At 34.2% G+C, this 12,198-nt stretch overlaps 3 protein-coding genes across 6 annotated transcripts; 2 read left to right on the top strand and 1 right to left on the bottom strand.

Moving 5' to 3' along the window:
- The first annotated feature begins 4,794 nt into the window (after positions 1-4,794).
- LOC127257065 (chlorophyllide a oxygenase, chloroplastic-like) lies at positions 4,795-6,949 on the top strand. 2 transcript variants are annotated; one of them, XM_051283347.1, is made up of 9 exons: positions 4,795-4,952; positions 5,071-5,256; positions 5,327-5,395; positions 5,477-5,647; positions 5,723-5,870; positions 5,955-6,142; positions 6,224-6,336; positions 6,428-6,722; positions 6,806-6,949. In XM_051283347.1, exons 1-9 carry the CDS (start codon positions 4,881-4,883, stop codon positions 6,947-6,949), a joined length of 1,386 nt encoding a protein of 461 aa, XP_051139304.1. In that variant the 5' UTR covers positions 4,795-4,880. The 2 variants fall into 2 exon arrangements, with proteins under 2 accessions (XP_051139304.1, XP_051139303.1); XM_051283346.1 differs by having other exon boundaries at positions 5,327-5,647.
- A 295-nt stretch (positions 6,950-7,244) lies between these two features.
- LOC127257067 (acetyltransferase At1g77540-like) lies at positions 7,245-7,825 on the top strand. The gene is made up of 2 exons (XM_051283352.1): positions 7,245-7,487; positions 7,631-7,825. Exons 1-2 carry the CDS (start codon positions 7,245-7,247, stop codon positions 7,706-7,708), a joined length of 321 nt encoding a protein of 106 aa, XP_051139309.1. The 3' UTR covers positions 7,709-7,825.
- A 19-nt stretch (positions 7,826-7,844) lies between these two features.
- On the bottom strand, positions 7,845-11,512 carry LOC127257066 (F-box protein 7). 3 transcript variants are annotated; one of them, XM_051283350.1, is made up of 12 exons: positions 11,411-11,512; positions 10,765-11,064; positions 10,211-10,297; positions 10,009-10,121; positions 9,815-9,931; positions 9,646-9,742; positions 9,026-9,099; positions 8,787-8,840; positions 8,596-8,697; positions 8,431-8,489; positions 8,108-8,318; positions 7,845-8,032 (listed from the first exon to the last, which is right to left on the bottom strand). In XM_051283350.1, the coding sequence occupies exons 2-12, from the start codon at positions 10,772-10,774 to the stop codon at positions 7,973-7,975; spliced, it is 984 nt and encodes a 327-aa protein (XP_051139307.1). In that variant the 5' UTR covers positions 10,775-11,064; positions 11,411-11,512; the 3' UTR covers positions 7,845-7,972. The 3 variants fall into 3 exon arrangements, with proteins under 3 accessions (XP_051139307.1, XP_051139308.1, XP_051139306.1); XM_051283351.1 differs by lacking the exon at positions 11,411-11,512 and having other exon boundaries at positions 10,211-10,276; positions 10,765-11,079; XM_051283349.1 differs by lacking the exon at positions 11,411-11,512 and having other exon boundaries at positions 10,765-11,077.
- Positions 11,513-12,198: the final 686 nt, after the last annotated feature.

Below are 12,198 nucleotides of genomic sequence, written 5' to 3'. Positions count from 1 at the left end.
TTAGAATTAGAGAGCTCTTCTTGACTTCTAAAACATTCTAATAATTATTATTATTATTATTATTCTATTTTAATTAAAGAAACCCATAAGTACACTAATAAATTTATAGAACTATTCTTCGTTGACTATTTATAAGATATTTATTTCCCGATTACACATCAATGTTTTGAATTGAATTGACGTGTGATGATCATAAACGTGACAGTCACTAATTAATTCGAATTAGTATATCATATAATTAAAGAGCAATGACCCTGTTTAGATAGAGATTTGTAAAAGACTTTCGAAATTTTTAATTTTTTTAAAAAAATTAATATATTAATATTGATTTGATATTTTGTAAAAAAAATATACAATTGATATGAATTTTTTTTTTTTTTTAAATATTACCAAATTAATAAAAGTTGATTATATAAATAAATGGAGCCAAAACCGAAGGTTTCTTGCAACGTCATTTATTTTTTTTATTCTACATCAACAAAAAATAAAAGCACTATGTAAATAATACTACCGACATACTGTGTCTGCTATACTGTAAACACGGTATTCTAAGGAGTATAATTAGTAGATAATTAAGAATGTATTAGCGAAAATAATTATTCTATAATATAAATAATTTTAAATTAAGATTAAGATAACTAATTAGTTTAATTAAAATTTAAAAAAAAAAAAAATTAAAAAATTTTAAATGAAATTAAAGTGTATAATCATTTTCCAAAAAAGAAAAGTGACATGATATGTGGGACGGACAGAAACGGCAACGTGGACATGGTATGTGAGACGGAGGGAGTAGTAAAATTTTATATAATAAAAAAAATCTAAAATAAATATAATAAGTAATAATTATATTAAAAAAATGAATTGTTCCTGAGTTTCTCTCTACGAAGAAACTAGGGGTGTGTTTGTTTGAAGGATTTTGAAGGATTTCTACTATTCATCCAATTTTTTTTCCCCAAAAACATCACATCAAACACCTATTTTCCATTTTTTATATTATACTAAAAATCAATTTTACATTCAAAACATCACATCAAACCCTATTTATATCACATCATACAACTATTCAAATTCAAAATTTTTACTATTCAAATCCCAATCCAAAATCCAAACTCCCAAACAAACACACCCTAGGAGTACTTTAACTTTCTCTAGATATAAATATATAAAAAACATTTTTACGTAAAGTATATTATTATATAATTTATATTTATTTTGGCAAATAATATGTACAAATTGTCATTATTATATAGTAAAGATTTTGTTTACCAAAACTTTATATATTTTTATTTTGTGTTCAAATAATAATTGTACATGATATTGTGAGGGGTTTTATTAAAAAATGGTAACAATTGTAGAATAAAAAATTTAATAAAATTCAAATGAATAGAACCACAGATATTTTATGCATTAATTTTATTAGAACTTGTACAACTTATTCAATAAATATTAACAATAACTTTCACATTTCTATATTAAAATACATGTCTCGTAAACTTAAATAAATATATATAAATAAATGTATGACAAAAATAGAACATATATAAAGAAAAAAAAAAAAAAAAGGGAAAATAATTTTATTATATTTTAAATATTTACTACGGCTGCAGAATTGACCCAACATGGTTACGTTTGGACAAAGATTGTCAGTATGTCGCCATTAATTTGCAATATTTACCAACGTGACTAAAATAAATACCTTCTCCAAAAATAGAATAAATTTATCATTTCCAAATATACGCATAAATAAATATCACTACTATATATATATATATATGTCTTTGAATTAATAATTTTCTTTAATTTTCGAATATCGAAATAAGACATTTCAAATATATATTATTCATATCTGTAAGAAATAGCCGAATTGATTTAAGGTCACTTATTTGAAACTTATCGGCATGGCTATAAATACTTATCGTATTTTGAGGGGACATGAAAATAAAATTTAATTTAATTTCCAATATATAAAGCAAATGTGACATGAAATGTGTACTGTTTTTGGTAATAAAGTCAACAAATAAGTCCAAATTCAATTTTAATTGGCGTTTTTCTCGAAAGGATAGGATTTGAACCATGTGACTAAAAACGTCTTTTCAAAATATAGTCGTGACAACCAGAAACACGCTATTGGTTTTGGGTCAGTCAATTGTCCAGAAACACGACTCTAACTAAAGTCGTGATTTCACAATATAGCGTTTCTAGAAGAAAAGCGATACCAAATATTTCATAAGCACGTTTTTAAATTTAATTCCGGCAGAAGTTTAAGGATTTTTTTGGATCACTTTATTATTATTATTATTATTATTATTATTTGTTTGATTAATTTAAGAATTAAAATGATTTGAATTGGCACTAAGTTGCTGCTCTCAGTGCTCCACTTAATAAAATTTGTATGGCTAAGAGTTGAATTTCATATTCCCACTCGACAAAAATTAGTCTAAAGAATCCATTGAGTATTTTTTTTAATAATGTCCATACATTTTATTTCCCTTTTTTTTTTATATTATTTTAATTTATATTTATTATTTCAAGCTTTATCTTCTCTAATTAAATTTCACATACACTATATTATATTCACTGTACTGAAATGGGCTACGGCCCAAATTGTTGGGTTTGGCCCAATTCATATGCCTTTATTCGGGTCGAAGAAATTGTGGGCCGTATTCGCATGTGTTTATAAAATTGACAATAGAATACTAACAAAAACAATAGCTCGATAAAATTTTAATATTTTTGATAAAACATTCATCTTATTATTCAATATATATATATATACTTTTATTTTATTAATCAAGACACCAATTAGATTTTAATGTGTGATAACGAACCAAATAAAGCAAAAGGCAACAATTTAGTGATCATGAGACATTTGTTTTCTTAAAAACATTATATTTAATAAATATATTATATTTTTAAAAAAATAACACATTCAACAAATCAGATATGCTTACTTATGTATTTTTTTATATCGAATTTTATTATTAAAATTATCATTCTTTTCTAAAATGCATCAAAAGGAGGCATTTGGTGTAATTGTTTGTGATATTTATAAATATATATTATTTTTTATTAAAATATATATCATATTCAAATATTGTTGAATAAAAGAATACAAAAACAAAATGTATATTTATTTATTATTTATGTATTGTGAAGTATATGAAATTGTAGAAATATTATATTAAACAGTATTTTGTGTTTTTTTTTTTATATTTATATATTGTATTTTTTTTTTTAAATAATAATTTTGAAAAATTATACATGTATAAAACAAAAGTGAATATAGTGAAAAGTAAACAAAGTCTGCAATTGGAAGACCTTATCCCCAACAACAATTAGTGAGTCAGTCAGCACACTACCATACCATTCTAATTGTTGCAACTCTTCCTTTCACAATCCTACTCACAATGTGCATTCAATCATGTTATGATTCAATGCGAGCGAATTAATTAATTAATTAATTAATAATAATAATAATAATAATAATAATAATAATAATCAAGTTTAAAAGATGTAGTATTGAATGTCATTGTTTAAGTTTTTGAATTACTTCTCATATTATTTACCATCAACACATATTTTAAAGTATTATAATTCAAATATATTTGTATTAAAAATATTATATAAAAAAATTTAATTTAAAATATCATATTTAACTTTTATTTATATTAGATTCAATTTTTATTATTATCAAATTTTGATTATTTCAAAAATGCTTTGGCACCCGGGCTTTGTTTATATAACATTTCTGGAATTTTTCTACTATTCATTTTTTATTTTTTAAAATCACATTAAATATATATTTTTTGTAACATAATATTATATTATAAAATACCAACTATTTACTATTATCAAAATTTTAGAATTTTTTTTAAATCTTTGAAATTTTAAAATTCCAAAAATTTATTGTTTAAACGGAGCCTATAGTATATTGGAAGAATGGCCAATAATGGTGGAATAAGGGGAGGGATTGTTGAAAGACCAATAATGGTGAATGCACTAAAAAATAGCCACTGAATAAATAAATCCACTACTATTTTATTCTTCCCTTCACATAGAGTTTGTTTGGTTTGTGTGTAATAAATTTTGAGTGTTGTTATTTTTTTTATAGAATAATATTTAAATGTTGTTCATAAATTAATATATTTTTATTAAAATGTATAGTAATTAGTAAGATAAGGAATTCTTCTCTTACAAGAATACACTCTCATCAACCCAACTGGTTAATGGGTCAAACAACAACTGACAATGTCTATCTTTCTAAATAAATATTTTTTTTTTTTATGGTGAATTAACTGAAGTAAGTGGCGATAAGTCAAGATTTCTATATATATATCTGTGTTTATATATGTATTTAGAATGTGTAACAAATTCAAAGTGGGCATCTCTGTAAGAAATGCTTGTGTTGCACATTATATACGCATATACAACAAATTCAAAGTGGGCATATCTTTTCATAGGTTTGAAAAAATTTTTGTTTGATTTAAAAAAAAATATATTCTTTTAAAATATTATTTTAGTTATTTCTACCTCATTCCTACTACAAAAATACAAAATATCTCGATGAATATCCAGATTATTTATTAATCACTACAAAAATAGAACATAGAAAATAAAAATAATCTGGCCGAACAAATCAATATTATGCTAAATTTAGGAAACTTGTCACATACTCATTAATATAATTTACGTATTGTATAAATCTATTTTCTTGTGATATTTTTCATTTTAGGTACATTGCTCTACTTCTTGGAATGTATAAATACAGACAAAAGGAGCAAGTAGATGAACAAATTTAACGCCGACTGCCGACAACGGAGGACAAACCAATCATATAACAGACACAGTACCGGATCCGACGACCCTACCCGAATCCGACCATGTCCGCCATTGCTGCTGCTCTTCTAGCTCCTGCTTCTCTGTCGCGTTCCAAAAACATAACTCAGAAAAGGGTATTTTCTTTAACTATATATGTCTTTCAACGTCGGGATTTGCCTACATTGGTGTCCTAATTAATACATACATGCATATGCATGGATGTAAGAATAAGTATCGAATAATCGTCTCCAGGTCCGCGAAGGGTTACGGGTCGTCGCAATAGTCGGGGAAGAAGGGCAGCCTAAAGCCCCTTTGGAGGGGCGACGGAACAAATGTCCCGATTGGAATCGAATTTTGGAGATCACGCGATCTGACGTTCAGTATTGCATTAAGAAAGCTCGACAAGATGTTCTTACAATCGCGCTTATCCACAATAAGGTTGCCCGTTTCCTCCCTTACCATTTCCCGGCTATCCGGGATTCTCAAATCGAACATTCATTGCACGCAGGTCGTGGAAGTGGTGAGCCCCCGATTGAAGTCGAACTGGGCAGCCAGGAAAGATCCCGAAGGCTTACAGGTATGTAAGAATCTCGAACTATGTCCGAATCTTACATGGATTTCCGCAGCGCTAACTAACGATAAAATACTACAACACAAGAATGCGGCGAAAGCTAACCTGTCGCTCCCCGTTACAACGGACTCCGAGAGAAAGATCGAGACATTGCGCAAGGGGCTCAATGTGTCCGGTCCCGTTCAGCCTTACGACGCCTGTCTGAAGAATTTCTGGTACCCTGTAGCTTTCTCTGCAGACCTCAAGGATAACACCATGGTTAGCGAGCCTATCTATATATGTCCGTACCCTTACCTTCTCCGGCGGCTGTAATAACTCAATTTTGATCCTCAGGTCCCCATAGATTGCTTCGAAGAATCTTGGGTTCTCTTCCGCGGAGATGACGGGAGGCCCGGGTGCATACACAACACTTGCGCTCACAGGGCGTGCCCGTTGGAGCTCGGCTCGGTTCGAGGGGGTCGGGTACAGTGTCCTTACCATGGTAAAGTTACGAGAACCTTGCCGGGGTTGTTTAAACTAATCAAGAAGAATCACTGATTATCTTCCGATCAAATCTGGACCGCAGGATGGGAATATTCTACAGACGGTAAATGCACGAAAATGCCGTCAACGAGACTACTACTTAATGTAAAGATCAGGGCTTTACCGTGCTCGGAGAAAGACGGTATGATCTGGATTTGGCCCGGCAGCGATCCTCCGTCGCTGAATCTTCCTTCATTGTCGCCGCCGTCGGAGTTTCAAATCCATGCTGAGGTAACCATAAGCTATTTCAGTTAAAAACGAGAAAAGAAGATTGATTGTACCGATGATTTCTGATGTTTTTCGTTAGAGCAGATGGTCATGGAAGTCCCCGTCGAGCACGGCTTGCTTCTGGACAACCTTTTGGATCTTGCGCACGCGCCGTTCACCCATACCTCGACTTTTGCTAAGGGGTGGAGCGTTCCCAGGTTTGTCGAAGGCATCAGACGCTTCATTACAACTTAGTCTCGAATGAAATGGCATCTGTATCTCTAACGCTTGTCGTTGTCTTAATCTCAGCTTGGTGAAGTTCTTAACACCAGTCTCGGGGCTGCAAGGATACTGGGAACCGTACCCTATCGACCTGGAATTCCGACCTCCTTGTATGGCGCTGTCGACCATCGGAATCTCAAAGTCCGGGAAACTACAAGGGCAGAGCACGAAGGATTGCGCGACACATCTACACCAGCTCCATGTCTGCTTGCCATCTTCTCGACAGACGACGAGGTTGATGTACAGATTGTCGCTCGACTTCGCTCCTATACTCAAGCACATCCCGTTTATCCAACACCTGTGGAGACATTTCGCGGAAAAGGTTAAGAGTCCTAATTCTTAGCTGTATTAAGTTTCTATGTTCTGCTTCTAACCATTCAAAGTTTGTCTGCAAACTGCAAACAGGTATTGAATGAGGATCTACGGCTTGTGATCGGACAACAGAAACGGATGCTAAACGGTGCCAATGTATGGAACTCGCCAGTGCCATACGACAAGCTGGGAATACGGTATCGGCTGTGGAGAGATTCAATCGAGCGAAGAACATAACGCAAGTTCCTAAGCAGATGATAGAGCTTAGTATGAACTATAGTGTTAGAACAGATTGATCAAAGTCAGTGACAGATAATAACAGAGAAATTCTGTCATATTTCATCAAATGTAGAAAGAAAATGCAGGTTAGGATTATCCTTTTTACAGTTGAAAGCGTCAATAGCTAAGATCTTAGGTGTGATTCATGAACAATAGTAAAAAGTAAAAGTTGTCCTCACGGCTTATATATAAAGGCAGACTGATGCGTCGTCATCCATTTAGACTTTAGAGGAGAGGATAGGGCAAAGCAACAATGGCGGATGGGAAGAATAAAATAGTGTGGAATGAAAAGGACAGGAAATTCGAGACGGAGGACAAGGAAGCGTACCTGGAGTACGAGATGAGAGGCGACGGCGGCAAAGTCATGGACATAACACACACCTACGTGCCTCCGAGCAAGCGCGGCCTCGGCCTCGCCGCGCATCTCTGCGTCGCCGCCTTTACGCACGCTCGGAATCACTCCTGCTCCGTCGTCCCCACTTGCTCCTACGTCTCCGTGAGTTTTCCTGCCCTAATTTTTCATCTCCTTCAATTCTCCACGAGGAACACGAAAGAGGAATTAGGGCTTTTTTTTCTAAAAATAAAAATTAAAAAATTCAGCATCAGAATATATCAATTCCCTCCACGAATTCTCTGCAGGACACATTTCTTCCACGGAATCCAGATTGGAACTCCATTGTGCACAAGGAAGACGGTGGATCATCATCCACCATTTGAATGTATTCCAAGAAAGGCCATGTTTGGCTGCCTGTAATTTTTCATACTGCACTCTATTACCTGCTGTCTTTGAATATCAAATGTTTCCTTAATATAACAAAGACCTGTTTCCGACTATCCAAACATGACTCATCCATGAACACAACAAACAACAAGCAGCTTTTATTCCATAGTCACATTCAAGCAAAGCAGAACGGTCACATAAACAAGCAATACACAACAAGCTATGTTTTGTATATACAGAGACAGCTGGGAAGGAGGATCTCAACCGGTGACGAAGTAATCCATCTTGTCTACGGGCAGATTCAGCACCGATGTTTCGACCTGTAACAATGCGTTGAGGATCATTATTTGCTCGTAGTACGATCGATGGGAGGAAGGGAATAAATGTGTGGGTACCTCATCGAACTGGACGAAGACGAAGGGTGTCAAACCTCTCTTGTGGGAGATTGCAGGGACGTCGGGGTTATGTGTTTCATCTTCTTGCCAGCCTTCGACTACGCCAAGAATGTCGTCGGCGGGACCACTGGCCTCGGCATCGTTCACGCCGCTTGTAACGAGGGAGATGAGATCCATTCTATTGTTGGCGCCGGGCATCGTCCCTCTCAACCTATCAATAACAAACATTACAACTATTATGTATAACTTAGGTAAATTTTCTAACTATTGAATATTTGGGGCGTTATCGTTGAATTATACAAAATGAGGTCTCTTGGTAATACCTCAATCGAAGTCTCAACACAGTTGGGCGCAAGCCGGGATACAGGAGAGCACCTTCAACCTGAAAGAGGTATGATCGAATCGTATCACATTTTTCCAGTCTTAAAGATCGTTTGCGAAAAATAAGATTGGAAAAAAAGACCATGGGGGTAATGTTAGAATCCAACCTTATCTTCAGAGAGAGTGTATTGCCCGGCGAAGACACAATCAGTTTTTGCGGATCGGAAGTTCAGAAATTTCACCACGTCTTTAACCTTTTGGGATGAATTCTGCCACAGTGAAATTGTAGCATTAAAACATCCTCCGGATATACGGTTTCAAATGCTACATGTTAGAAAAACTAGTCGACAATTATTACCTTGTACAGAAATCTACCGGAAGGAAAAAACCGCAAGTACCGGAAATAGCAAACCTGCAGCACAAAAGAAGTACATTACAAGAGCCAGAGCGTTTATCCTAATTTGCATTTTTATTTCAGCCTAACAGAACACATACAAGATTGTAAATTTCATTTTTCGGACGTAGCTTAAGTATATTCGATAACATTGTATTCACAGAAAGCTATAGTGTGCATATGAATTAAGACAAAGTACGCACAATATGAACAGGGTTGGTAATCTTCCATTCTGCCACTCCGGCGCGAATATAGGTGTTCCGGCTCACATAAAGGCCTAGAAATTAAAAGCACAAGTTTAGCATCCGAACAACACCGGCAATCTCAAACAGAAGATACAAGGTATATTGTAATTAATTTTACACTTCACGGAGCTCAAACAAAATGGCAATAATACTAGGAGAAAGATCTTATTGAATTATCGCAAACTGCAACCCAGTAACCATTAACACAGCCGAGAAGAAAACTACAAAGAAAGTACTAGTACTAAATAATTCCCCCGGAGCTGTAAAAGAACATTCTGAACGAAGGCACAAATTTTCGACTCAGGTGTGTTTGTTTGGGGGATTTTGGAGAATTTTTACTATTCCTCCAAAATTTCCCCCCCAAAACATATCATATCAAACACCTGTTAATTTTTCATTAAAAATGTTACATTACCACTTATTTACATTGCATCAAACAATTATTCTAATTCAAAATTTTATTATTCAAAACACAAACTCAAAATCCAAACCCCCAAACAAAGAACTAACTATCAAATGCCGGGAGTAAACAATCAAGCAACAGGTAATATGATGCAAACAAGCAAGAACAATCTTACCATCAGTTCGAATTCGCGGCCTTAAAAGCCACATTTTTCTCCACGACCCGTCATATATTGATTGCAAGATCTTATAATTTTCTGCCACGCCGTTTATCTACAGGGAAGCCTTTAAATTTCAGAAAAGAAACTGCACACAGAAACAATAGAGAGGCATTATAGTGTCGACCTGCCAAGCCCTTAGGCAAGCATTGCGCCAAAACACCGGATTACGAATAGTGTATCTCCATTTCCGACAAACACAAGCTGCCCTCCCCAGAGTGTATGGAGACATTTTCGAGAATATCTACAAAAACCTAAATCAGAACAACAATTTCCACATTCATGCCAACAAGAAATGATACATACACTAACATACGGTACCTCGAAAAGTAACTCATCTGGCAAGCAACGATGTATAAGAGCAGTGTCGACAAGCTGCTTGCTGCGCAAACTACTGAAGGGAGCAACAGGCCTCACATTAACCCCGTAAAGATCTGGATAAAATGCAACAGAAAAGCATATTACAGAATTAAGGTGTAACTTGAATTGTGAATTGTAAGATGAACTGATAACAATTAATTACCAAGCCATGGCCTCTGCGTCACAAAATATTGAGTAGCTCTCAGCCGCGAAGCTGATTCAAGCTCCGCTGCAATATTCAATCCATAATCTGACAATCATGAACAACCAAGCCAACCTAAACTTAGCTATATCCGTAAAGCAAAATTAATTCTAGGGCAACTTCGAACATTAGACAAAATCTATAAACACGTATATATACGCACAATTCAGCATTGGTCCATGATAAATTGGGTTAAATTTCCAGATTTCTCAGTAAATCCCCAAAAAATTACATAAAACTAAGGCGGTTATGTATCTCTTCTGTTCAGCGATACATCTACCTCTTTACTTACAAAACCACTCAAAATTAACACAAATGATAAGAATCTTCACGCAAAGCGAATCGAAAAAACTGCGTGATTGAAAGAAGTGACGATGCGTAATTTTTCGATTATCTCAAATCAAGGTCATTCCTATTTCTTCGCAAAGAAGCCGAATCATACAAAAATGAGGGTTCATTCCTATTTCTTCGCAAAGAAGCTGAATCATACAAAAATGAGGGGAAATTCTTCTCACCTGACGTCATCCAAGAAGGTCTACAGGATTTCCGCTTCCGTATCCTCAGGTACAACAGAGCCGCGAATTCGTCGGAGATTGGTAAAAGGACAGACAAAAAAGGAGGCGGCGATGAATCGATCTTCCTGCGGTCTGAAAATCCGCTGGGAAACGTAGACCGATGAGATGATTAGAATGGGTTGGGGCCCACTTTGTAGCCCGATCCATTTTCAACGGGTCATCCGTTTCTTTAAAAGGGTAACCCGCATAGTCCACGGGCCATGGCTCCCGCTCACCCCGCTTCCTCTCCGGTTATCAACCCTGCAGTTCGCCTTTTTAATGCTGTAAAGAATTCGGCTCTGAAACGCTTTTAGGTCAAAAGTTTCACCAGACACTACGCAAAAATGGAAGCTAAAGTTGAAATGATGGATGCATGTTAAAATTGCTCATTTGGGGATTTGAAAATTATTTGCATCGAAAACTTGGACTGCACGAGGGAGAAATGTACATTTACAAGTTCAAAATTGTGCCATCGAATAAAGAAAGCTGTAAAATCGGACCGATTGAAGGTAATTGAAAATTCGAGTGAAAGAAGTTGAAAAAAGGACCGATTGAACGGAAAATGGAAAACGAAAACCCTAGAAGATGATTAGGAACAGGAACATACTTCTAATGGCGGCCGACGGGGTAGACGAAACAGAATATCTTCTTCCCTCTTCTCTCTCGTCGGCTCTCTCTCCTCTTCTCTTCTCTCCATCTCTGGCTCTGTCTCCCTTTCTTTCATTCTTTCTTTTCGTCCAATCCAATTATCCATCAAGCTATGTATACAACGGAGAGATGAGTCGGTGATCAGATTTTAAATCTAAAACTGTTTGTGACCGTTAAACATAGTTTGTATCTACGAAATCAAATTGTGCTTAGATCCTTTAAAATACCGTTAAGCATATAGTATATGATTTGTATTTATTTTTTAGAATGAGTTTAAATTTCTTATAATTAGAAATATTAATATTTATAATATTATAATACTAACAAATGTATTAAAAAAAAATTGTTATTATCAAAAATATTATTTAGAAAAATATATAATAATTCTTATATTGGGATTTAAAGTACTTCTTTGATTTTTTATTTTTTTATTTTGTAATAGATTAAAAGGTATTAGTATTTTATTAATTTGTATAAAATAATTGTGAGAATTTTACTCTCACAAGTATAGAAGACAATTAATACTATTGTAAAATTTAAAAATATTCTGATATTTAAGTATAAATAAAATAAAAATTAGGGACTCTTCCACCTACATGTTTGATAAATATATGTTAGATTGATCAAATCACCACCCTAATCGAAATAAAATTAATAATACTATTTTTGTCCAACCCTAATAATCTCATTTACTTTCTTGCAAGTTGATATTTGAATATTAATTATTATATTAAAATATAGTACAAA

The sequence above is a fragment of the Andrographis paniculata genome, unplaced genomic scaffold (assembly GCF_009805555.1).
Source record: "Andrographis paniculata isolate CXL003 unplaced genomic scaffold, ASM980555v1 Contig57END, whole genome shotgun sequence".
In the NCBI taxonomy this organism is placed as follows: domain Eukaryota; kingdom Viridiplantae; phylum Streptophyta; class Magnoliopsida; order Lamiales; family Acanthaceae; genus Andrographis; species Andrographis paniculata.
The sequence above is the reverse complement of the archived record's forward strand: the minus strand, read 5'-3'. Positions and strand labels throughout refer to the sequence as shown.

Excerpts from the sequence above, each read along its gene's own strand:
- LOC127257065 (XM_051283346.1), top strand. The coding sequence starts at position 4,881 with ATGTCCGCCATTGCTGCTGCTCTTCTAGCTCCTGCTTCTCTGTCGCGT. Across the intron at positions 4,953-5,070 it reads AAAACATAACTCAGAAAAGG|GTCCGCGAAGGGTTACGGGT; the intron begins GTATTTTCTTTA and ends AATCGTCTCCAG. Across the intron at positions 6,143-6,223 it reads AGTTTCAAATCCATGCTGAG|ATGGTCATGGAAGTCCCCGT; the intron begins GTAACCATAAGC and ends TCGTTAGAGCAG.
- LOC127257067 (XM_051283352.1), top strand. The coding sequence starts at position 7,245 with ATGGCGGATGGGAAGAATAAAATAGTGTGGAATGAAAAGGACAGGAAA. Across the intron at positions 7,488-7,630 it reads CCACTTGCTCCTACGTCTCC|GACACATTTCTTCCACGGAA; the intron begins GTGAGTTTTCCT and ends AATTCTCTGCAG.
- LOC127257066 (XM_051283350.1), bottom strand. Across the intron at positions 10,122-10,210 it reads GACGCAGAGGCCATGGCTTG|ATCTTTACGGGGTTAATGTG; the intron begins GTAATTAATTGT and ends CATTTTATCCAG. Across the intron at positions 8,490-8,595 it reads ACACTCTCTCTGAAGATAAG|GTTGAAGGTGCTCTCCTGTA; the intron begins GTTGGATTCTAA and ends TACCTCTTTCAG.